Source organism: Astatotilapia calliptera, chromosome 19, assembly GCF_900246225.1.
Source record: "Astatotilapia calliptera chromosome 19, fAstCal1.2, whole genome shotgun sequence".
Classification (NCBI taxonomy): Eukaryota; Metazoa; Chordata; class Actinopteri; order Cichliformes; family Cichlidae; genus Astatotilapia; species Astatotilapia calliptera.
The window spans coordinates 24,158,419-24,183,967 of record NC_039320.1 but is presented as its reverse complement, the minus strand read 5'-3'; the positions used below and the strand labels follow the sequence as shown (position 1 = coordinate 24,183,967).

General features: G+C 41.3%; 1 protein-coding gene and 1 long non-coding RNA gene across 12 annotated transcripts in view; one reads left to right on the top strand and one right to left on the bottom strand.

Moving 5' to 3' along the window:
* Nucleotides 1–25,549, bottom strand: part of eml1 (EMAP like 1) — a 59,526-nt gene that overhangs the window by 18,393 nt on the left and 15,584 nt on the right. For 4 of the 11 annotated variants that reach the window (XM_026151054.1, XM_026151049.1, XM_026151051.1 and 1 more), the window contains exons 2-7: nt 10,256–10,438; nt 9,959–10,012; nt 7,176–7,314; nt 5,978–6,025; nt 4,313–4,441; nt 4,079–4,107 (exon numbers count right to left, since the gene is read on the bottom strand). In XM_026151054.1, the coding sequence (XP_026006839.1) occupies nt 4,079–4,107; nt 4,313–4,441; nt 5,978–6,025; nt 7,176–7,314; nt 9,959–10,012; nt 10,256–10,438 (582 nt within the window). The other 7 variants (XM_026151053.1, XM_026151055.1, XM_026151056.1 and 4 more) reach the window with 7 other exon arrangements.
* Nucleotides 10,428–10,705, top strand: LOC113011549 (uncharacterized). The gene is made up of 2 exons (XR_003270568.1): nt 10,428–10,489; nt 10,584–10,705. It is a non-coding gene; the product is annotated as an uncharacterized LOC113011549 (long non-coding RNA).

Genomic DNA, 25,549 nt, shown 5'->3' with positions numbered 1-25,549 from the left:
TCCAATTATTTTTTAACGGAATTTCTATTATATCTGATTTCTGTTTTAAGACTGTCAAAAAAACATTTTTTAAACTGCTGATCCTATACATTATCATTCATGAAATATTGTTTTCAATTTTACTGAACACATTGTGCAACTGCTATTCATCCACGAACAGTTTCTTGTAAACTGGTAAATGTACAAATTCTGCATTATTTAATAATTAACAAATAGTGTTAGATGTTAACCTCCCTTTTATTTGTGTTCAAGGAGAAGAAAACACGGACTCTTGATAAACACTACAAAACTTAACTTATGTGCCAATTTTCTGTCTTTTATTCCAGTCAACTATTGCATCAAACACATTGCCTTCCAAAGTTATTCCCTTAAAATATGTTCTAAACAAATGACTGGTGGAAAGGTAAAAAAAATATACTTGAAAATAATTAATATTAAGTCTTTTGAATTATTACTAAACAAAACATCCCCTCTAGCAGACATCTTGTATCCTACAAAACTGCACCACAGACCTGTGGAAAAGGACCTTGACACATGATAAGAACTAATAATAAGCATAGTTCACCACTTGCTGCTAACCATATGAACTTATTAAACATAATTAGTTAACATTTAAACTAGTAAAACTTTTAAGTATGAAAATTTAAACTGAAATTTACATTTTTCATGGTGGAAACAAATTGATGTTATCCACAATTTTTGAAAATAAATTCAAATATGAAATAAAACACTTCCCTGAAATTTAAGCTCTTTCTTTTTTTATACAATGATGTGTTCCCTGTTTGTGGGTTTAACAAACTTTAGAGCTTCATAGCCAGTCATTGTTAGTGCAAACCTTTCATTCTTTGGTTTAAACATGATGGACTTTAATCAAGCTATGCTGAACTCATAAGAGCTTTTAGCAGCCAAAACATTGTTCAGTTCATTTCGTAGTTCTGGGTAGGACGTGTATGTCCATGGTAGTTCCAGAAGAGGGCCGCATGTGTGTGCCACAGGTCGTCGTGCCAGTCCATCCACAGGCGTGAACAGTACCTCAACCTTGTCAACACAGATGACATCTGACCCAGTAAGAAACCTGAACATCCTTCTGAGCCCTGTATCGTCAAGTCCTCTGATGTACTGGTGCAGAAATCTGAAGCTCTGCTTCTCTGCTTGAGTGGTGGGAGAGGCAGTAAGCAACTTCAAAAGCTTTCTCGTTGTTGGCTTTTTATCCTCATACATTTGTAGGACATCTTGTGGGCTTTGAAAAGCTTCTTTTAGGAAGTAGCTTGCAACTAAGGACATTTTCTCTGCGGCATATGCTGGTTTTTGGATTAATTGTTTGTGTGCGACTTTCAGAAGAAGGCCTTTTAAGTTCTCTTTGGTTGGAAGCACTGATACATCCAGGCGATCCATGAGATCCAGCACTTCATCCCTGTCTTCATCTGAAAGATCTTCTTTTAGTGCCCTTGTTATCAGATCCCTATCTGATTGACTTAGGTAAAAGAGAAGACTTTCAAACAGCAGATCATCTGATACTTGATTCTCACCGAAGATGAGTGCCACTGTGAAAACAGGAGCAAGGCGACAAGGGAAATATCCATGGTCTTGAAATCCCTTCAGTAAAATTCTACCCATGGATTTCCACTCTTCTTCCTGCCATTTAGGAGACAGTGATGGCACTCTGAACTCCTCTCCTTCAGCTGTGTTGTCCACAAACTCTGACCAAAATGCAGCATACACATCTCTTGATACGCCATCTGCGTCAGCTCCTTTTTCATCAATGTAGGTGTATTTTAGAGGGTGTATGAGGAGTGTTGGATCTTTGAACTGGCTGATCATCTCCTCCAGAATAGTAACCCTGTGAAGTTTGATGGTAACACAGACAACATCATATGATCCTGCAGAGCTTATTGCTTCATTGCTTATAGATGTTTCTGGACTACTGACTGCTGTGTTTGTTGGAGGAAGTGTAATGGATGTGATGACCAGATCATCTTCCTCAAACTGCAGGAATGGTTCATCTATTACAGTGTCATCAAGTTGACAAGGCAGAGGCTCTCCAAGGTAGGGTCCAATCATTACCTCAGATGTGTCTAATAATACATCTTCATCAGCATTCCTAGATTCTGATGATGAGATCACAACAGTGTGAGAAGCTTCTTCATCTCCTTGATGTGAGTCAGTCAGTTGTGTAACATTGTTTACATGTGTTTTCCCTCTATCATAAACTTCTTCATCATCTTCATCATTGGAAAATCTTCTTGTGCACAAGTAAAATCTCAACATTCCCATTTTAAGTGCTGAATAGAGTTCTCCAACTGTGACATCTTCATCAAATACGGCCTCTTCCTGATAGTCTAATATGTCATGACTGAACACTTCCCATCTTCCAAATTTGCTTTTTCCACTTGGAAAGAAAAGATCTTTAGCATACTGTAATATGTCAGCTTTTTTGGAGTCTTTGGGCACATCAAAGGTCCTTGTTCCTCCTCCTCTGCGCTTTCTCACTTGCTTACCTTCATGGATCCACCCTAACTCAATTTTTCGTGTCTTTTTCTCAGCCCATTTGTTGTTTTTTGCATATGTTCTTTTTCTCTTAGAAACAAATGCCTCCTCATGATCAGGTTTCTTCTCATTTTCATTGATTCCCATCTTTTCCTTCAATTTTTCGAGCAATGAGTTTTTTCTTGATTCCTTAGTACTTGCACCACTGTTTTCCAAGCAGAACCGTCTGGCAGCTATCCGGTCACCATATGTTGGGATGTAATCAGACAGGGTCTTGTCATCCATGAAATCAATCACTGTGGCATCAATCTGTAATAACAGGGATATTTATTACTATACAGAAGTACAAGGTATACCTGCTGCCACACCACATGAGGTACCTCACTAAAAAAATGTATGTAAATTTCACATGTGTTTTGATAATTGTCTGTTATTATTTTAGTGGCAGCCATCAATATTTAGCATTTATTCTTTTCCTCTCTCTATGGCAGCAACATTAATGAGATTCTCTAACATGTTATTAATAGAAATATTACAGTATATACAACGCCCACCTTTGAAAAAGTAAATTAGTATTCACGTATCTTTCAGTTGCACAGAGCACAAAGGGTTGAACTCACTGTTTTTTTTTAATTGAAGACAAATATCAATATAAACACAGTTTAATTCATTTGTTTTTAGATAAACAAGGAAACATTGTGCATCACATAATATAGCGATATATTTAAGAAACCTGGAATCTGCATACGGGTTAAGTAGTAACATGTGGTCATACAACGACCCAGTTTTATACAGCGGGTTAATTTGTTTTACATTTTCCATTCCATATTAAAGATCCACACCAATGCAGCCTACCGTTACGTCCTTACGCAGTCAAAGCGAGAGAAGCGAAAACCGCTGTGGTTGCTAACTTAGCAATATGTCACATTTTTAGACGCTGTAACTTCGTAAAAAGCGAGTTTTACAAGTTTCCCCCTCAAGAGTGCACTTACGTGTTCTTGTAGCATTCGTAAGAGACAGTCCTCAGGTACACCACGATTCCGAAGAAATCTCAGAAGTGGGCTATCAGTGTTTGTGTCCATGTTGAAAGCAGGGCATTCAAAGTTAAGTGCCAGTTCTGACGAGCGTGCACTCTCCACAACTACCATGGATTTGGGTTTCCGAATGCAACACGTTTTACGTTCTTACAATAAAAAATGTTATTGTAATGGTATTTTTTTTTACGTTTGTACAATATATGATCACGTTCGTACAATATAATTATCACGTTCGTACAATATAAATATTATATTGTACGAACGTGATAATTATATTGTACGAACGTGATAATTATGTATATTGTAATAACGTGATATTATGTTGTTCAAACGTGAAAAGTATATTGTACAAACATGATAGTATATTGTACAAACAGGAAAAGTATCTTGTTAGAACAATAAACCTTTCACGTTATAACGTGATACACTTGTATTTTTCTTTTGCCTGGGTGGCAGCTCTACGCTTCCGTAGTAATGGCTCTCAATGAGTTGGACCATAGCTTGGAAACCCATAGTCATCAAGGCCAGACAGCCATAAAGGAGATGCTTCTTACCTGCATTGAACACTGGGTCCCTCTGTTTGCTGCAAAGTAAACGAGTAAACAGACAGCTGTCAATCAGCACCCCAACTTTGGGTAAACCATCGCTACTGTATGTTTTAATTTGAAAGAGCCTTATAAGAAAAACCTTGTAGTTTCTGGTTTGCAAAACACAAACATTGTTATACATCTTAGCTTCCATGTGGCGCCGAATGGAGAAAAACTGATTCACTGCCGGTTCTGCCTAACCTGTCACTCCTTTTGCCGCTGGAGTTGCTTCCGGTGGATCCGGCTCGGGTTCGGTTGCCCTTGGAGTCACCTGAATCTTTCCGATTGAGTGTCCCCATTTGTTCATTAGAATTGGCTCTCCTCACAGTGCTGTGATTAAAAGGATGGAAGACAAAGTCACAAGAAATAGGTCACAAAACTTACCGGATGCTGCTTTTTCTGAAAATGCCATCTGGTAAAGTTTTCATCCAGATGTATACATTTTCCCCCCCTTAATCAGCTCAGATTTGTCCCCGTCTGGCACCTAGAGACAACCGGCCACTCACAAATAGGGCAAAGCTGGCAGACGGCTAAATACTAAGTAATACAGATTAATTTAATTCTGGATTAATTCATTACATAAATAAACCCTGCTTGTTGCTGCTTTTGCTGCATTACTACACAACTTAAGTACTAGAATAGCTTTATCCCCGCTCTACCTCCTGGCTGTGGCTCAGGATGTAGAGCGGCTGTGCACTAATTGAAAGGTTGGTGGTTTGAGCCTCCAGCCTGGATGCTGAAGTATCCTTAGGTAAAATACTGAACCCTGAGATGCTCCTATCAGAGTGTGTGAATATTATGTAATATTAGTATTACTGATTACAAGTAAGCAGTATGAGCAAAGTTGTTTGAGGAGATTAAGAACACCTTTCAGGACTCGAAGCATCTTTCTTAGAAGATTATTAAAGCTCAAACTTTTTGGGGCCATGCACCCCTTTCAGGCAAGGACATCATCCAGGGACACCTTTATAATGGTAGCATGAATAGAGATGTTCATTTACTCACGCCATCTCCATTCACTAGGAGGTCAAACTGTTCAGCAGCAGTAGAGGTTTGTTACACCTTGAGAATGGTTATCGGTTGTTAACCTGCAGAGGGTCCTTGCAGCCCAGTGTGAAGAACCACTGATCATTGGGCCTGCTTAGCAAACACTGCTACCTCACTAACAGCAAAACAGGAAAGTTGAGGACATCAGGTCCAATAAAAGTTGGGAAGAAGAAAGAAACAACTTTTTACAAAACCGCACAGTGCCGTTTCCTCAGAGTTTTACTGTGTTTACTCCTCTGTGATTATAATAACCACAGCATTTGCACAGACCTCTGTAAATCTGCATATTGGTGGTGCCGGCAGCCTGCCCATTCACAACAATAAAAAGGCTCCATCAGCAATCCAATGACCAGCAGGCCGAGTCACCTAATCCACCCTATGGGAGGAAAGTCTATTCAAATTCTAAAACTGGCCGGTGGCTGTTATCCCTTCTGGGATAACTTCTGTGTGTGTTTGTTCATTAAAGAAGAGAACAGGATGGAAAGAAGAGTGAGAGAAAGAGAGACACCGTTGTTTGCCGCGTTATCCCATGAGGAATCACAGTAATTGGACCACAGGGCTTTGAAGGCTGTTCTGTGTACACCAGTGCTGATGGGATTGTGATCAGTCTGCAGTTTAAGTAATCCCACACAGGCACAGCAAATAACACACACACTGCACCAAAGACTTAAAAAACATATGATTAATCACACCGAATAAAAAAAAAATTCATATAATTTAGTGAGCAATTTTAAAAACTGGAGATCAAGTTAAGCATGTGTTAGATCAGTTAAGCGCTGTATAAATCTACAGCATACTGTAACGTGGTGATAGTCTCACCTGAGGGGCAGATAGAGAATTCTGGAGGAACGAGACAGGGAGGAGAAACTGGACAGAGTGGCAGGACATAACAACATAGGTGAATGAGACATAAACAGAATGCATCACAGTGGGAAACGACATATAATCAGAGACAGACAATGAAGACAGGAAAAAGATGGGAAGGACCCAGCACAATACAGGAGACTACACGGAAGAGATATCTGATGAGAAATAACTCTATCTTGGAATACAACTAAAAACTAAAGACTTTAAGGGGTATAAGATTTGCTGCTATTGTGTTATCAGCGTTCACTCTATTTCCATCTTTAGCCTGACGTTGCCTCCACAGGGAAGATGGATTTGATTTTCCCTAACAAGTAGCAAGAGACCCATAACACTGATTCACAGCCATGCCAACATAACAAGTAAAAACAGTTGGGCTAATCATTAGTCTCCAGTGCCACTCATCATCCTTCAACTAAGAAAGTGCTGTTTCATGTCACGATGCCAAGCCTGGAACTAGACAACCCTAAAACTATGACTATTCAGGGTTGGATATATATATAATGAAATATACATTTAAAAAAAGATATTTTCAGTGTCAAAGCTTGAGCTCCTGAGTTTAATACTTCTAAAAGAGAGGCGGAGAAGCAGAGTTAACATTTGCGTGGACTGGAGCAGGCCCCTGCTGTGTGCCAAGCTTCATCTGATTTAGTTAATGTCATCAGAGAATGGGGAAAGGCGATTGTTATGCTGGCAGGCAAGATTGATAACCTGCACTCCATATTCACCTGTAAACGCACGGACGCACAAAGAACACAGAGCAGCAGATGATGAAAATGCTTCGTCTCCCTTTATCAGGGCTGTTAAATGTCAATGTGTGTGGATGATAAAAAGCCAGAAATGTGACGATTTATGGTTGAAATGACCTGGCGTGGCACAGGCAGACATGAGGGAAGAAATGTCGAGACACATAAAACTTCTGGGGTGAAGAACAATAAATCATTCCAGCGGTTTTAATGACGCTTGGGATTTTGTAGAAAAACAAGACAAAATCTGCTGACTCTGACAGTCCACACCTTCAAGTTGCTCTAAGGAAGCAAAAGGTTTCCAGAAATGCCGATAGCCTCCTTAAAATCGATTATAATGAACAGACAAAGAAGAGCAGAGGAAAAAAATGCTCAAATACATTTACAGTCATACTGGGTTTCCTTACGTCTTGTTGGCTGGCGCGCTGGTGTCCTTCCTGGATCCAGATCCAGATGGGGATGGCAGAGTCCCGCTGCCTTTCTTTGGTAGGACGGTCCCGTTGTTTACTGTGGGCCGTAACGGCAGGGTGGCGATCATTGGCCTGGCTGGAAGAAAGAGGACGACATGACGCGTTCAGAAAGAACCAGTATCAGAGTCAGCACCTGTAGTGTATTTAAAATAATGCTGTATGTACTGCCACCTCGGTTATTTGTCTACACATTCATTGAATTTGGAGTCAACAAACAATTAAACTCAGAATTCTTGATTTGAAGATAGTTTACTTTGCTTTTAGCTGAACTCTCAACATGTGAAAATTACTTTTTTCTTAGAGTGACCATGGGTTTGGGGAGGGTGGGGGTGGGGGGGCTTCCTGCTGGGGCAAAAGGAGCTGAGGATTGATAAGTCCTGGACACATGCCATGCCGAGTCAAACCATGCGCTGCCATGTCATGGATTTATTGAAATATTTCTTCATGTTTTTGTAGAAACACGGATAAATGAAATGTACAGTAGTGCTGGTTTTCCCAAAAATGCCCCCAGGGTTGCCACTGGCCTAGACACGTTTGTGTCATTTAATATACACAGTATATACTCACTGGTCATTTCATTAGATACACTTGCTCAACTGCTTGTTAACACAAATATCTAACCAGCCAATCACTTGGCAGTAGCTCAATGCATGACCTTGACTCATTGGTCGGTTTGAGAAACTGCTCATCTGCTGCGATTATGCCACGCAACCACCTTTAGTGTTACAGAGAATGGCCTGAAAAATAGAAAGTGTCCAATGAGCTTCAGGCTCCTGGGTGAAAATGCCTCATTGATGCCTGAGGTCAGAGAAGAACGGTCAGACTGCTTCAAGCTGATAGGAATGCAACAGTAACTCAACAAAGGCATGAAGAAGGAAACATCCCTGAACACACAACCTTGAAGCAGATGGGCTACAGTAGCAGAAGACCACACCAGTTACCAATCTTGTTAGTGAAGAATAAGAAACTGAGGCTACAGTTCACTCAGGCTCACCAACACTGGGCAAAAGATTACTGAAAAAGCGTTGCCTATTCCGCTGTGATATTTGGATAGGATGTTAGGGTCCTCCTTTGGGATGTGGTGGACGGGGAGATTCCAATTACGGATGTGCAGCAGATTCCAAATCAATATGGAATTGTTGGATTCATACCATTAAGGCAGCTTTGAAGACAAAATGTGCTCCAACCCGGTACTAGCAAGGGGTAACTAATGAACTGGCCAGTGAGCGTAGTTTGACTTTCAGGGTTTTGTTTCCCAAATGTAAATATAATTCCAATGTGAGGGTTCAGAGATGGGAAATAACTGCACAGTGTTTTATATCTTCAGGTTAAAAAAGAGGGAGAAGATTAAGTGATTATATATAAACAAGTAAACTAAATTTAAATGTAATTGTTTTAAAGGTTTCTCATTGAGATGGAATACAGTTTGTAGAAAATGGAGTGGTATCAGAAAAACTGACACACACACCCACCCACCGACGCACACGCACGCACACACACAATTCATTCAGGCAGCATAGACTAACAGATCCAAGCTGCAGCTTTATCTGCAGTGATAAATATTTAATAGACACTGCTTCATCCAGACACACATTGATACTCAGGCCTGTGCACACACTCCCTCTGTTATCTTTCATGTAGTAATTACGCAGCAGGGGCAAAACGAGGTTTGTAATTTTGTTAGCATGTCAAAGAAGACAAATGCATGTGCTCCTCTGTGTACACGATTGTCCACATGCAGTCAGCCCGACTGGGTTAAACTTTCTGAATCAGATCACTGTGCTTCAGTCGAGGGAAAGCAGACTGCTGGTGGGGAACAATGAGTCCGAGTCATCCTCCACTTCCCCAATCAAACTGAAACTCCATCCGTCCAGACTCACTCCTGAGAATGGAGCTGTCAGCAGCTAAGAATCCTAATCTGCTTTTGCTTCATTACTCTAAAGCACATGTGAGGACTTGAAACACATGAAGTGCAGCTGATTTCCCATGCAGCCTTTATCAGCCTCAGGAGTGACAGCACGATTTCATGACCAAAGTTTACACATCTCCACTGAAAAATCGATGCATGCAGTATTGTTAAGCAATAAAAATGCAAAAAACATGTGAAAAAAGTCTACCTTTTATCACTCTCTGGGGCTCGCTTTTTTTAAAGTTTATGCAATGTTTTCAGCACAGATGAGAAGAGCATGCAGCTGTGTGACACCAGGTGGAGAGATCATCAGAGTGAGGCATTTTAAGGTTTAGCAACTGTGCCTTTGACTTATGATAAAACCATTCGTGAAGGTGAATCACATTCTGGACTTTGGAAAATAAACTGAGCCTGTGTCAGGGAGGTGTTGATTTAACTCTACACCTCAGCCGAATAGGTTGGGATGCTTTCTTATTCCTTTTCATTCCAGAGAGAGAGTTGTGAAAATCAATACAGCCTCTGTTCAGTGGGAAGCTACAGCCAGCAGCTAGTGAGCTTACCAGAAAGACAGGAAACAAAGGAGAACGCTAGCCTGGCTCTTATCAAACAAAACCTCATAAAACAGTTTTTGTGCTGACACAAATTCCCACAAAGATCTGTCTTCAAACTCGGATCACAGTGCAGTGAGCCGTATTGAATGCAACTGTGCATTTCCTGGTGAAATACTATATATTTAGGATAATAGTAGCAGGGCAGGCAGTGACACAATACCAGGTCTGGTTAGTGCAGTCAGGCTACACAGTGAGCCTACCTGGCTTCCCAACATTGCTGTCTGCTGAGGGAGATTTTCTCATCATAGCGGGGTCTATACATGTAAGGCAAAAGCATTCAACAAGACAACACAGTCCAAGAGAAGATGGGACAGGAAGGAGAGGAGAGCGATGAGTCAGATGAAAGAAAACTAGCGGGATTTGAAGATCAGCATCGACAGGTCAGAGTGGAAAAACAGACCCAAGAGTCCTGAAAAACCACGTGTGCAAGCCAGTCTGTGTGTGATGCATATACTATAATAGCAAGCCCCTAGGCTTTGTGCTGGACTGTATGTTACCTTTGGTGGGTCCTCTGCGTGCACCCATGGCCTGCTGCTCTTCAGACACATTGAGTCTGCGGACCACGTCAGCTAGAGCGGACTTGAGCAGCTGAATCTCATCCTCCTGCATCTGGACCCTCTGCTCCAGGGAGGCGATGCGGTCGGTCACCTCCATACTGCTGGCCGCTGACGCACTGTCATCTGAGGACGCAGTGAGCTCACGTTAGAAAACGCAGAAAACTAATGAGAAAAGTAAACAGTGGTTTTTCAGATAATGTCACATTATCAGTACAGGCGGCTACAACTTTCAAACCCTGAACTCACTTTTATCCTTTTATACTTTCAGCATCTTTGACTATGAAGACTGTTCGCCAGCCTGGTTTTAGTGTCTGTTCTCTGATCTTAAACTAACTTAACACATTATTACCACCTCTCCACCTGACACACTAATAAAGGCCAAGCATAGGCCACCAGGGTCCACTTCATTAATGATCACACACACACACACACGCGCATCTTAATGCAGGGTCTCCTCCATTAAGACTTTGATGTCACAGGGGTTTGATGAATTATTAATGTAAATCACTGCTGTGTTTTCCCTGCAGACTTGTAATAACAGCCTGATGCATTATGCATTAGAGAGCAGGCATCTGGTGATTAGACAGATCTGCAGCCTTGTTTCTGCTGGGAATCTGAGTTAGACCCCAACTGCTTGGTGACATTATGGAAATCGTGAAAAAGGCTTCTGACCTCTGTAAATAACATTCTCAAACAATGTAGCGCAACAGTGTCTCAGACAAACTGAAATGTGTTTGTTTTCAGACAATCTGGTGAAACAAAACGGGTGTGATGATGCTCTAAGGAAGCAAAAGCTGCTCTGCGGAGGCGTGAGTTCCCCAAATATTCACTTGTAGATAGAAATTCAGAAAAACTGCAGTATTTTTAGTTCCATAAAATAATTAGATAAATAAAAACACACATTTGGATCAATGACACTAATAACATAAAGACAACTTCCTACCAAATATGATCTAAATAGAACAAAGAGTCGTTAGTGAAATTGTAATACTTGATTATTAATTTGAAATAAATAATTCTTTACTCAAATTTAAATTTTCTTCCAAAATGAATGGCAAACATTTAAGCACAAATAACACAAAAGAGTGTGCGACTTTAGGACTGTCAAACTCCTTTTCTTACAATTTTACATCATAAGTATTCATAAGTGTATAATCCCATAAGATCCAACGAAGTCGCTGTAATCTAATTGTCAAAACATGCCGGAAAGGCAATTTCACCGATTTGTTTACAAGTGGGAAATTCCATTAGCGAGCAAAATTCACCGTTAGCTGGTTATGAATCGCTTCGGTCAAGGAGACCCTCGATTAGACAAGATGATGAACTGGCGCATTAAGCAGATGGGGCACGTGAAGCTTGTAGCATAAAATGGAAATCTGCATACGTACAGAATGGCTGAATCAAGCAATTACAGTCGACACACAAACACAGACTACAGCTGTGCACACGGCTACACATTACTGCTGACTTGAGATTTCCCTGAAAGGTTGCAATAATAATGCTAACTGTGTTTTGAGACTGGACTAACATAAGTATAGTGCTTAAAAAATTATTAGACCTTCTGTCAAAAAACAAGAAGACAGAAATATTTTAGAAATCTGTCAAAAACTTGTTTAAAAGTAAAAAACTACTGACCTCCACTTTTCATATCCACACCTGAGCCGGTGTTGTGCCAAAAAGTGATTGTCTGCCAAAAACTGATTTCCAATGTTTCTGTGTATTTTTTATGTGTAATATCTTTACCTATGTTCATAAATAGACTTTGGTGAACAGGGTTTACAAAGGGGTTATATAGAGAATTAAAACAATATCTGTTTTTCAAGTATCTTTACAACTCTACCTTGTTACACGAATGTTGTTTGTGGCTCAAGTTGACTTTATGTCATCCATGAGGGATGCATTTGACATATATTTCACATATTATAGCCCAACAAGTTACTTATAGCAGTTTAAATACGAGCAATCAGTTTTTGGCAAATACCGGAAATCAGTTTTTGGCAGACAATCACTTTTTGGCACAACACCGGCACAGTCGACTTCTTTGACAAGTCAGGAATCGATCGAGTAGAACATCAAGCCTGTCCGTCCATTCTCTGTTTATAGGCGTCTTACCCTGTTTACTTATCACATAAAGACCCTAAGTCTGAGTTTAACTGTTCTAATTACACAAATTAAAATGACTTTAAGTGGGAGATAAATATCTATGAAGATTCATGGCCACCAACCAACCAATGGTTATTTGTATGTTTACCTGCTAATGAGGAATAGAGATCAGCAATGTCGTTATTATTCATCTTCAACCATGAGTATCTGTGAAAAGATATTTGAGCAAGCAACTATCGCCATGTCCAGAGTAGAGTGCTTACAAACACAAACAGAGTTAACAGAGTTGCTGACTTTAGAATTCAGGTCATGTGACAGGTATTTTTTATGGCATCAAAGCCTGTAACACACTTGATATAGGTATTATTTGTATGCACCTTCTAATATTTTCACCGCCTGGTGAGAATCCTATAATGAAACCCCCGCTGTGGAGAAATGGCATCTGATGAAAACTGCAGGTGTGCAATCTTTTACATTACACCGACAGCAGAAGCTTTACAGGTTCAATGAGAAATATGTCTGTCTCATTATACGCTCATACAGACAGATTTCTACTCCAAGGATATGCTTTCTTGTTTCATAAGCAAAATCGCAATCTCGCTCCTTCTTTTCCACAGACACACACTGACAAAGCCTTTTCCACAGATCTTAATAACATTTAGCTCACCTGAGATTCTCTCTTTGAAGCAATCCTTGTTCATATTTACATGCAACAGTGTGTCACTGAGTGAACATCCAGAGATAACGCTTCTATTATCTGTCGAGCATCTGTCGTGGGTCTGCTCCCAACACTGACACAATGACAGTGTAATACCGAAGCACAATGACTGGCTGTCACGGCCCCGTTTCCACCCAGCCCTGTGCTACCATCCCAACATATGCCACTTTCTGCCTTGGTTCCAACATCTGGGCCGAGTTAACGCCCACTAACATGTTTACAGCTACAACCAGAATCGGAAAAGGTCAGACAAGTTTGTTTTCATATGGAGGAATATGTGTTGATGGCGTGATGCTTATGTGCCGACAGCGCGATCACACAGAGAGCCGATTTAGCTAAATTTGCTCAGCTCTGTCTGGGGCTCAGGTCACATGCCTTCTGCCCAGAGACTCAGTATCAGTAAGATGTCAATCTTCATTTAACAGCAAATCCATCACCACAAAACAAGATTGCTGCACCAGTGTGGTATTCACACCTGTCAGCCATCTGCTTAAATCACTTCATTTCTGTCAGTCTGCTCCAGCTTCTATCTGACTTTTTCTTTCTGTCCCTATTTTGTTATCTGGTCAATACCCGGCTGGGTCACAAATCCGAGGCGGATCTCAGAGCCCATCTGTCTGCTCGCCGTAATGCATTTTGACACCCTGCTCCCTATTACCTTCCTCCTGCAAGTAGATGTGATTCTGGCAGAACCAGCAGCCTGCTTAAGTGCTTGTCCATCACTGCAGCCACGGGGATTAAATGAAAAACGCTCTTCAGTTCATTTTTTTTACAGCTCTAAAATAACCCAACACTCCAGCTTGCATCTCCGCCTTATTTACTGACCTCACTGTCATCAATAATGAACACTGGAGGAGGAGGGCACACATGCTTTGACTCATTTCCCCTTCTTCTGGACTCGTGCTTTCCAAAGAATCGATACGCTAAAGGAGTAAAAATAGATGTGGAAAATGCTTATGACGAGCATAAAGGGGAGCAAAGCACAGCGGCCTCATAAATTCTGCAGGAGCCTTTTTAGCTGAGTCACTCCTTCAATATGTAAAATATGTAAGGATATGAATGCACATACAGACACGAGGAAGGGAAAAAAGACAAGGTTAGGGACATTCCCTTGGAGGAAATGTCATGCTATAGCAGCTGTCTCCCCATGTGTTCGAGCACTCGTGCTCACTTTGCCAATAACCCGCTGACAAACAGAGTGATTGATGTCTGTTTTCTTTACTCTCAGCGGTGCAGAAGATCCAAACAATAAAGCTAAACTGATTTGATGGAAAGTTCAGCTGCCAGGTTAAGCTGTGCCACAATGGGAGGTACCGAAAAAGCCGCAACCAGTGTTTGCAGAGAACCACCAGATCAAAAGAGCGAGAGGCTGCAGGAAACAGGTTGTCACAACATTTTGACAACTATTCCTGTTTTTCAGGCAGAAGGGCAGATCTGATATCGCTGCAGCTTTGGTGCATCTTTTTGCTACTTGCTTGTGCTCCAGCTTGCCAGCTTTTTTTACCCCCCCCCCCTTTTTAATTTCACAACACAGACGCACATAGACCAGGTGGTGTTACTGCCACAGCGCCAGTTCAGCTGCTCCAAATTGAGTCACACTTAATAAACAACCAGTCTTCAGCATGATTCACTAATGGAGGTCTGGACTTTATCACCATTGAGCAGCACAAAGGAATGAAAGGAGGCAGCGATTTAAGGACAGGCATGAGAAATACAGAGCTAAATGAGAGAGAATAAAGGTGGGTGTGTGGCCGTGATCACAGAGCAGGTGGTGCTTTGACCTGAATGCTAATTTCAGTAAGCACTCTGATGAAACGTGGGTGTGATATTAGCATATTTTTAGCACATTTACCTTAATGTAGCAAATCAACATGCTACTTTGACAATTAGTTCTGAATTTCAGCTAATGATGGCACTTTGTTACTACCTCATGATAACTTAATGTCAACTTTCAGGGCACTTCAGCACAATACTAGAACTAAGTGGAAGACTAATAACATGTGTGATGATTATTTTTTTCTAATGTTATGCACAGTACAAGACAAGAAAAGTGTTGTGCTTAAAAGTGACGCATTTACACAGTTACAGTGTGCCTCAGGGACGACTGAAATGATCCATCAGGTGCCTGTCAGGAGGTCGGAGAGTTTAGTTACAGTTACAGACTGGAGAGAAAAATGAGGAAAGAGAGAAACAACAGACTGAGAGTTACTTAAAAGCCCATCAATCCCCTGTGTCACCTGCAGGAGAGAGCAGGGGACGACCTGATAGCTTTAGCTAATCAACTGGTCAGATTAGGGAGACAGATGCAGTTTACAAGCTGCCACTGAGGGCTTTTGCCTGACCGGGGCTTAAGAGGTAATAAATATCTAGAGGTGGATAAGAGAAAGGGAAGCCCTCACAGGCAACCTGGGAGGAGATTAAAGAGGAGGAACCACTGAGAGGAAGATGGAGATGATAAACAACGGAGGAAAAGCTTCTTTGTCCTGTCAAAACGGTAGCACTGAAAGACCCAAATAGGCTGACAAAGACAAGAATGAAAGATGGAGCTGTGTGCATGTGTAAGTGTGTGTCTTTGCACACACAGGGGTCAGAAAGAGTGAGTCTGGGTCAAACAGGGGTATGAATTGGGGCCAAAAGACCCCCCTCTGAGAGATCCTACTGTCCTTGTAAGAAGATGTTAAACCCTTCCTTCCTGACATCAGCTACATCCTTCCTGGGGTCAGAGTGAGGTCAGACGGGAGCTAGCTCCACCTTGCTCCTCTCACCATCACACCTACACACATCCAACATACTGCACAGGAGCTGAAATGCTGGCGGCGGTGATTTACAAATAGATGGTGTTAAGTGCTGCTTATTTTTCTGAGTGATTGATCAGATAATGTATTAAACACCATCAGTACTATTCCCCTGCCTCCTGTGGGACTGCACACCAATTATTAGAGAAATGGAGGAAGGCAGAAAAAATGGAAGGCTTTTCTCATAAATCTCTTGAACTTGTCTCCACAATCCACGTTAAAGGAGCTTATTGTGCATTTTTTCCTTTATTCTGTCACATATCTAGACTATGTAACTATACAGTTTCAGTGGATGCCCATGTTAAACACGGAACTTTCCTGTAATGAAGTCAGCATATTTACAAGTCATCAATCCTCAGTTTCAGACTGTTTCAGGCTATGAGCACTGAAGCTCAGCCCACCGATAGGTCCAATTTAACCATGTGGTATTTGCTGTCAACGTTCCAATGAACAACATCAAATTCAGTCGCTGTCAACCACAAAGTCTCCGTAACAACAAGGCCTAAGGCCAGGACATGGATGCGTGTTTCAGATGTGAGAGGATCTGAAATAACAAATATAAACACCTGCTCAAGCCCTGTAATTCCCCAGTGATTTAGAAAGAAACACTCCAGAAAAAAGAAAAAGAAACTACATAAAAGAGGCCTAATCAAGGCAGATTTACCTCGAGCACATGACATACATGAACTCCACTCGGCTTCACACAAACACACTCCCTCCAACACACACACACACTCTCCTCTGTCAAAGAGGAAGTGGTCACAGTGTGGCAGAGGGATTATGCTGGATTTGTGGAGCAGATCTTGCTCAATGCTAGTGATCCTTAAACTCGGGGGGGGGGGGGGGGGGGGGGGGGGGGTTGAGCTTAGCAGCAGGCTGAATTTTATTCTCCCTCCTTCGGTCTCTAACCTCTTTCACCTCTCTATTTGTCTGCTCTCCTCTCTCCTGAAAGTCTTGTGGGATGAATTCTTGAAACAAAGCAGGAAATAAATTGACTGTGGGAAGAAAAAGTGAGCCTGAAGGATTAAACGTAAAGAGGACTTGGCAGTAAAATGTTTTTATTATCTTTCTCTAGCATTTATCTCCCTCATTTTTCCTGCTCTTGTCCACGCTGTTCGCCCAATTAGAGATTAACTCCTAGTGGTAGACTGTTTCAAGAGGTGGGGCTTTCAGAGTGTGGGATACTTGAAGCGTCAATAGACTAAGATGTAGCTGAAGCCCCAAAGCTCCATCGGAACGAACCGCAATGTGCACACGTGAAGTCTAGACATTCTCAAACACTGCCAAAGCTTCATAATTAGAACTCTTCTTCTTACTATTATTATTATTAGAATTAAACTATTGCAAACACATATATAAGCCTACAGCCAGTATTGTACTCTGATATCCTCATGCTGATATTGTTAACATGCTGAGATGCTTACTGTCTTAGTTGCCTTAAATTCCCTTAGTTTTGCAGGAATCAGATAAAAGATATATATATATATCAGAGAAAACAATGAGACCAACACATCATTGAGGTTTGCAGACATTTGTTTACGCACAGCTCTCTTAAGATCATGCTCTAACATTTCAATCAGATGTTGCATGACCCAATTTGGCCCAAGTTTTAGCTGCCAAACAGAAGGCCTTATATTTGAATTTGGAATACTTTGACATACAGAAAAGTTTGTAGTTAACTCGATGACTGAAAGGTGCCCAGGTCCTGTGGCTTTAAAACAAGCCCAATTCATCATCCCTCCGCTACCGTGTTTGATAGTTGGTATCAGGTGTTTGTGTTGATATGCTGTGTTTGGTTTTGAACATTACGGCCAAACATCTTTATTTTGATCTTGCCTGTCCAAAGTGTCCAAGTGGGACACTGTTTTAAACATGGCAAACTTCAGTCTTTTTCTAATGTTACTATCATGAGAAAAAATATGTCAAATACTATATATGAGACATGAAGCCCCAGCTTCTGAACTTACAAAGCAATATGCTGAACTTTATATAACATCCCTGTCTAAATCTGAATAAAACTAAAACGGTAATAAACAGCCGAAGAAAGACATCCTTTTTATTGCTGTGACTTTTAGGGATGAAGCAGACCACAGAAGCACAAAGTCATGGTTGGCAGCAGCTCCAGGCTCCAACACAAGCCCGTTTCTCAGTCTCAGCCTTCGTCTACATAAAACACGGCTTTGTCCCGCAGTAACAAACAACCAGGAAGGAACAGGAGGCGGGATACTTGTTCCATCCAGTGTGTGTATACTGGTGTTGTCCCATCCAGTAACATTGTTGTTATGGGATACCAGACTTCCATGGTGCAGAAATGGTCTCACACACATACAGAGAGACAGTGTGCCAGAGACTGTTGCCACACTGAGCACAGGCCAATCGTATATCTGCCATCTGGAGGGGAGAGAACATACAGTGGCACTGCTGGCAGCAAACAAGATCATTACAGAACAAAACTGAGGAGAATTATTACAAACAGACTTTGGTGTGTAAGCAGAGGTTTTCCTTTGTTTGTAACTCAGTGTCTGGATTCTGCCCTATAAATACTACATGTCTCTTTCAGTATATTCGCTTTAACTTTAAAATTATTATTATTCTCTGTTCTTGCCATCAACTAAACCAGCTCTGTTTGCATTTTTGGAGTTTTGACAGCACCTAGAAACCCGAGTCACATCCAACTGTGTTTAGTTTGAGTGAACCTGACAAGTGAACCTGACAGGCCACATTATTAGATTTTCTCTTCTCCCTGCAGCCACAGATGAGACAGGGGAGTTTAAGCTGATTATGTGAGACACATTTTTATACAGTTTTCTGATGAAATGAATGGTTCAAACATCTGATTAGATAAACACGCAATTCAGTGAGCTGTAATAAAACATTGTTGGAACTATAAAGGTGGAAAAGAGCTATTAAAGAGTCGTCAGTAGTAATGGTCTCGTGATCTTCTGTGGCTTCAAAACGGAATAAACTAAAGAGTAAAAGTAGAAGCAGTACTTGCAGTTTCTTAATTTCAGTGGCTGCTCTAAATAGTTTAGGAGGACCAAAACATCCTTTAAATTCTTCTCCTAGTTCACTGATCTGACCAACTAGCATTTTTTTGTCAGTCTGTCTATGCCGGGTGTCCGCTCTTAAATCAGACCATATACTGAAGACACTAGATTTAAGGTAGACTTACTAAATCAGAAAACAAAAGGCAAACCATTGTTCAGGTCACAACAGAATCCCTTACAGGCAGCCAGGACCAACTTTTATAGGAAAATGCAAGGACTATGGCAAAGACTAGGAGGAAGGACGGGACTATTTATACACAGAGGTAAGTGGAGAAGCTGGAGAATGGCATCCAGCTACAGACAATCCTGGCAACCATCAAAGAAAGACTCAAGAGGCAACTGACTTTCAAAGTAAAACTGAAAAATACCAAAAAACAAATAAATAATAGAATGGAACAATCCATAAATACAACAAACACAAAAATCTAAACTCGAAACTCTGGAAAATGCAGGAAAAATCTAAATAGAAACTCAAATGCAAACATATTCATTGAGGACTCCAAACTTGAGAACATGACCAAACACTGGGTCTGTGACACAGTCTCGGGAGGAAACCAACCACAATCATGACTTCACTAATCTTCTATAATATTTAATGTTTATACATCAGCCAGAGTTAGAGCATACAAATTGCAATGTGTGCATACTTCAGATGCTCTTAGTACATCTCGTTTGGATCAGCGGCATCTTTAACATCTAGCCACAGACATCCTTATAAACACCTGCCGAATCCTGTTACAGCCCCACAGTTTGCCATTAGGATACATACAGAGACAAACAAATTTTTAAGGTAAAAGTTAGAGACCATCTGGTCATAGTCTCACACCACACACATCCACACCAACAACTTGGACTACACCCATCCACCACCACTTGGCCTTTGTGATGATACCCCGGTACAGTTTTGACACTCTGGCTTTGAGAAGGAGTCTGACAGCAGTAGATTTCTGCCTCTATAACTGTTGATTTTTCTCTTGTGAAATGTGTCTTGAAAACATCTATGCTTCCATTGTAAGAGCAAAATGTGACATGCACGCCCACCATGAAGGAGTCCTGAAATCACTCGCTGGTAGCTGTCCTAGAACTGAAAGCAAAGAATCAAAAGCATTTTTGGACCAAAACAACTGCCATCTAACAACAAAATTGGGCTGTCAGTAGACAAGGAAACAACCCAAATAACCCCTTTCCTCTCATCTCTGCACCTGTGATCTTGATGAATTTCTAATGGGATTCTCCTCTTTTCCCCAGCCCATCTGTTAGAGGCCGGCTGAATGCGTGCAATGGGGGATACACCCTCACACTCAGAGCTGGCGCTCTCCCCGTCGTTCTTCCATTAACAGCAGATGTAAGAGACCAATTAGAGTGCTGAGCAGCCCCTGGGAGCTGCACCACGGATACCAGGAGGTTAATTATATCTATTCACCTTACAACCGGCCAAGGTTTAAAAACAGAGGTGTTGCCAAATCTTTGGTCCGTGACGAATCAATACGCTTATAGAAATAATTGCACAACACAGTCAAACCTACACTCATCTTTTCCAGGCTACAGAAGTGATCTTTAATTACTATAAGAGGGCTTGGTGGTGCAGGATTAAGAGTGAGATCCATGCACAGACATTCATACACAGACATGCATGTGCGCACATGAATGCATGTACACATACCAGTGCGCAGATGATCTGTGCTGGAAATAATTTGCATAGTAACTTAATTTAAATACCTTTACGTTTTTGTGTAACATTCAGATTAAAGAATACGTAACCAAATCCTTTATGCATTATATCTCTCTGATTGGGAACAACAGCCTTGGGAATACTTTGAGCATGAAACAAAAACTAAAAATAATGCCACATCTTTGGGATTTTGCTGACCTGAGTGATTTATTAGTGGTCACCCTCCCCCACAGGTAAAATTCTGCGCTCTGCTGAGCACATTTAGTGTTACAGTGCAGATTGAGAGCATCCTACTCACTGATGGAGTACATGATCCTGTTTCCGGCACTTTTTAGGGGTATTTTTATGCATCCCTGACATACCGTTCAAGGACTCATGCTTGCCTGCATGCCTCCTGTACTGACATTGGAAGGTTGTGCATGCACATGTGCACACTGAACCTGAAAACAGACACATAGACACTCATACACAACCACAAGCGCATACATAACAGAGAGCAGTACTCTGCCAGAAGCATTAGTGAGATGCACACGCACATATACACGGAGTCAGTGTATATATTTAGCACAGGAACTCACATGATCCTGCTTTACATGCCTGATTGTTTTAGTAGGTCATGAGATGAGGCTGCTTGGATGTGTGTCAGTGGAGGAAAAGAGAAGAATGGTAGACAGAGAAGAGAAGAAGCACTTGACAAAAATTTCATCTAATTCCTAGTTGCTCTCCAAGAAGCTGTTTCCAGTGATTGTTCTGCTGATCACAAGACAATCATGCAACAATATCTGAGCACCTAAAATGTCTCAATAAAAAGGAAAGGCAGGGATAAAACTATATTTTACTTAGTCAAAAGAGCTTTCTGTTTTATAGAAGAAAGGAAATACCCCTGAAGTGAAGACAGATCTTTAATATACTGGGTACACATATGTTATATTTTCTCCTCACATGATTACAAATCATAATTAGATAAGAAGATATCATGTCTCAAGCACCTTATGTTGTAATATAAAGCAGTTAAATTTGAATTGCAGAAATTGAAGAAAAATTGCTATTAACGCAATAGAGATGAAACATTTTAAAGCCCAACTGATCAGCGGGTCAACTAAGATAACAAAGGAATACATTACTGTGTGCCATGCATGTTTCTTTCTTTCATACATAATCTTATAGACATACTTTGTACTATTCCTTTGGCTTTTAAGGCAGATTTGGCTTTTCATTGACCTCTGCATGTATGCATGTACTCGACAGATGTCAGTAACACGCTATATAACTGAGGGTGGACACATTTGTGCCAAAAATTGCTCAGTGGGATCCTGGCTCATGGCCTAATCTTCCTCTTCCATGCAGATTTTATACAACATGCTGCAATACGCAGATAAATTCTCCACTGTGCACACAGTGGAGTGCACACTACGGGATGCCATATTTAGAAGTATTTAAGATAGAGATTTCATGAATAGCTGCGTCAAGGCTGCCATGAAATGAACAGTTCGCACTACATAGGAGGCATGAATTTCTCACAAATCTCAAAAGCAGCTCGATGTAGCTGTAAACATACAAACATTCAATGACGGTAAGTACAGAGCCACTTTTCTTTTTTATCTGTTAGCAGCCAATGTGCCCCTATTCAAGAAAAAAGTGCGAGGCAAAGCTTATCAGGAGAAAAGTGAGAAAGAAACAGGGAGATAAGGAGTAGAGAGGGGGCGGGGGGGCGGTGTGACTCGTGAGTACTGAAGCCTAAGTGGCCTGGCTCAATATCTGACTGTCTGCAGATTTAAAAAAAACAAAAAAAAACACAAAACAGAAAAGCACTCTGAGCTCCACTTGGGGCACTCGCACAAGATCAAACAAAGAGCCTGAGAAAGTCTGACGTAGGGATGAGGGAGAGGGGAAGAGCTCGAGAAGCGAAGGGCAGAAGAGTCAGAGTTTTAGAAATGAAAGAACTCCAGGCGCGCTGGGCTTGAGAGAGGGAAAAAATTAGACTAAATAGAGAGTGGTGTGTGTGTGTGTGTGTCTATGCTCTCACTGACACGGCCATAGGAAATCAATATCAAACTTTGCATGAATCAGCAGCTTTGGATGAGTTAACCCGTTCACGTCGATATTTATTAGACTGCTTTACGCGTAGGGCAGTTACAGATGACTGATGGCACAGAGACACATAATTTCCTAATACTTTCTTCTTAATGTTTCTACATTGATGTTTTTGTGCAGTTTTATCAGAGTGGAAGAAATTTCAGAGCACAGGCCAGTTTGCAATGAGTTTTAGTAGGCTTTGATGGATAGTTGGATAGATGGATATGGAATAATCAAAGAGAAATAAAGGAATAAATAAAGTCAGAATGGAGAAAACCAGGGAAACTAAAAACATGCAAAAGGCCCATAATTGATACGTAAAAGAGAAATGAAGAAACTGCTTGAACTGGCTTTTCAAAACTAAATGGACTCCAACCGCTCTAACACAAATACATTCACCTCATCCTCCTGTCTGCCATCCCTTCTTGGCTACTGTGGACGGTAACGTGAGCGGGGCTTTAATCCTAATCCCTCTCCACGTGCCATCATCAGTCAGGGTTTGGATGGACATACCCACAGAGCCACAGCCAAGAAGTGGGGGAGACTGGGTGAAGTCGTGTCACCTCTGCTGCGTATCAAGATTCCTCCAACAAACATCAAAGCGTTCTCCGTCTTTATTAATTTCCCTCCTTCCCCTACACGTCTGCTCCATCCGTCTGCCCTCCTACTAATTCTAACATCCTTATTTTTTCTTATGAACTGTTATCGCGATGTTTTCTTTATGTTTTGTTTTTTTTGGCTCCAGTCTTTTCTTCTTCGCCCTGCCCCCTCTGCTGCTGGTGTGTTAAGTTGCCAAGGAGCCAGTGATGGTTAGGTGAGCGCACTCACTGCCAGCGTGGAGCATAGACATAAAGAGATGTTTAATCAGGTTTTATTAGCTCAAAAGATAAATGAACAGGTGATTAATAATAGTTAGAATGGCAATGTTGGACCCTGTGAGATGACCCTCAGGATGTCATCATCAGTATTATACTGTCATAAGTGAGCTGGATTTACTGGATTTTTAGGAATCGCATTAACTGATGTTTTAGTCTGGTGGCTTTGGATGTTTTAGCTGTGGCATCTACATGCTGCATTTTCATGCTGCAGTCAGATTTCTTTTGCTGTGTCAAAATCGTGTTATTAAAGAAATCTAGACCATATGTGTGAATAATGAAGTATATGCAGGCAGAACAGGAAACCACTGGGACGGCACTTGGAAGTGATGCACAAACACTCACTTAAAATGGGCAAGAACCACACCAGTTTGACTTCAGGACATCGGCAATAGTATTACCAGCCCAAGAAAACAGGCTAATTCAATGTAAACCTGTTCTGCAGAACTAAGGTGTTTGAAATGAGATTTTTAAAAGGAAAAAAAAGGATTCACGTCCTTCTTCACCTGTGTGTGATGACAGTGTAATGGCGCTAATTTTCATTTAGCCTAAGATAACCCTGAGCTCCCAAGGACAAAGCGTGCAGCCTGAATGCAGTTTAGCTGACCTAGTCTCTGAACATTAGTCTGGTTGGATGCTCCACAACACACGGGCCAGAGAAATGGAAAAAAAAAAAGAGGGGAATGAATGACATCATTGACTTTTGCTGATCTGGGTTCAGCTGGATGGCAGAAGCAGAGCAGCATGATGTCATTTTGGCCTACAGGACCAAACAAAGCCCACAGTGGCCGAGCAGATGTGTGAGTACACTCCATACACACAACAGATCCAACTTGGACCGCCACAAACACAGATATATTCTTTTTTTTTGGTTTAAAGTGAAGCTCGTGCACTAAGCGGACTGTCGAAACAACAAACAAGATGCTGCTTCCTCAGTTTGCGTGTGCGTTTGTGTAGCGAGGCAGAGAGAGAAAGCAAGAAGGTAGAGGTCGGAAAATCCCTGGCAACAGCCTCTGAGCGGCATGTCTTACTTCACTGACATCCCTTCAGAAAATTAACACGAACAACCTTGCGGTGTTGGACAACTCAAATCTGCTCACGGTCATGACTTGGCAAAACGTGCAGCATGAAGAGAGGGAAAAAATCATTTAGCATGGAGTAACTCAAGTCAATGAAGTGGTAATGTGGTGCAGCTGTCCTTTACTGCTCCGACGTCACACTTTTTCACCCTTCACTAAAACTAAACCTCGAGTCTGACACATCAGAAAAGCCGTACCTGCCACTGCTATAAAGGTCAGGCAATTCCTAGGAGGAAACTGCAGGCCTCCTGTTCTTCTACACTCGCTGCTACACCTGTTTTTCAGGTCAGTCCAACCAAACCAATGTCTCTTCTTATCACTGGCACTGACAGCACTTTACTCATCACACAGGAATGACCAGGAAACATTCGATCATGTACAAACTAGATTTGGCCTGATGCCTCGTCTTTTTTCACATATCCTTGTTCCTTATTATTCCCTGTGACTGTAGACACCAGGAAAAACGAAGCACCATTTTTAATCAGTCTCCTATTTTACACTAGGGCTTCATTATTCTGCTTCTGTGAATTCAAAGGATTTTGTATTACATACTTATGTGCTTTGTTTTATCCAACAGCTGGTTTCGTTATGCTTGATTTTATCATTTTTGTAACCCTGTAATGGTGCCCAGTTTTCCTCCAAGTCTTATGAAAGGACTTCCAAAGGGTAAACAGGGTAAAAAGAAAACACATTTATGGATGAAGATGCTTTTCTTCTCTACTCGATACCCTTCTCTTACCCCTTTTTACCCCCCTCTTTGTCTGTATCTAAGCTGCTGTGGCTGGCTATAAATTTAATAAAGGAAATCCATATGGGGTGAAAGCTTTTAAGTAGTTTCACCTCATCAGTTATGCATTAAAATACTGAAG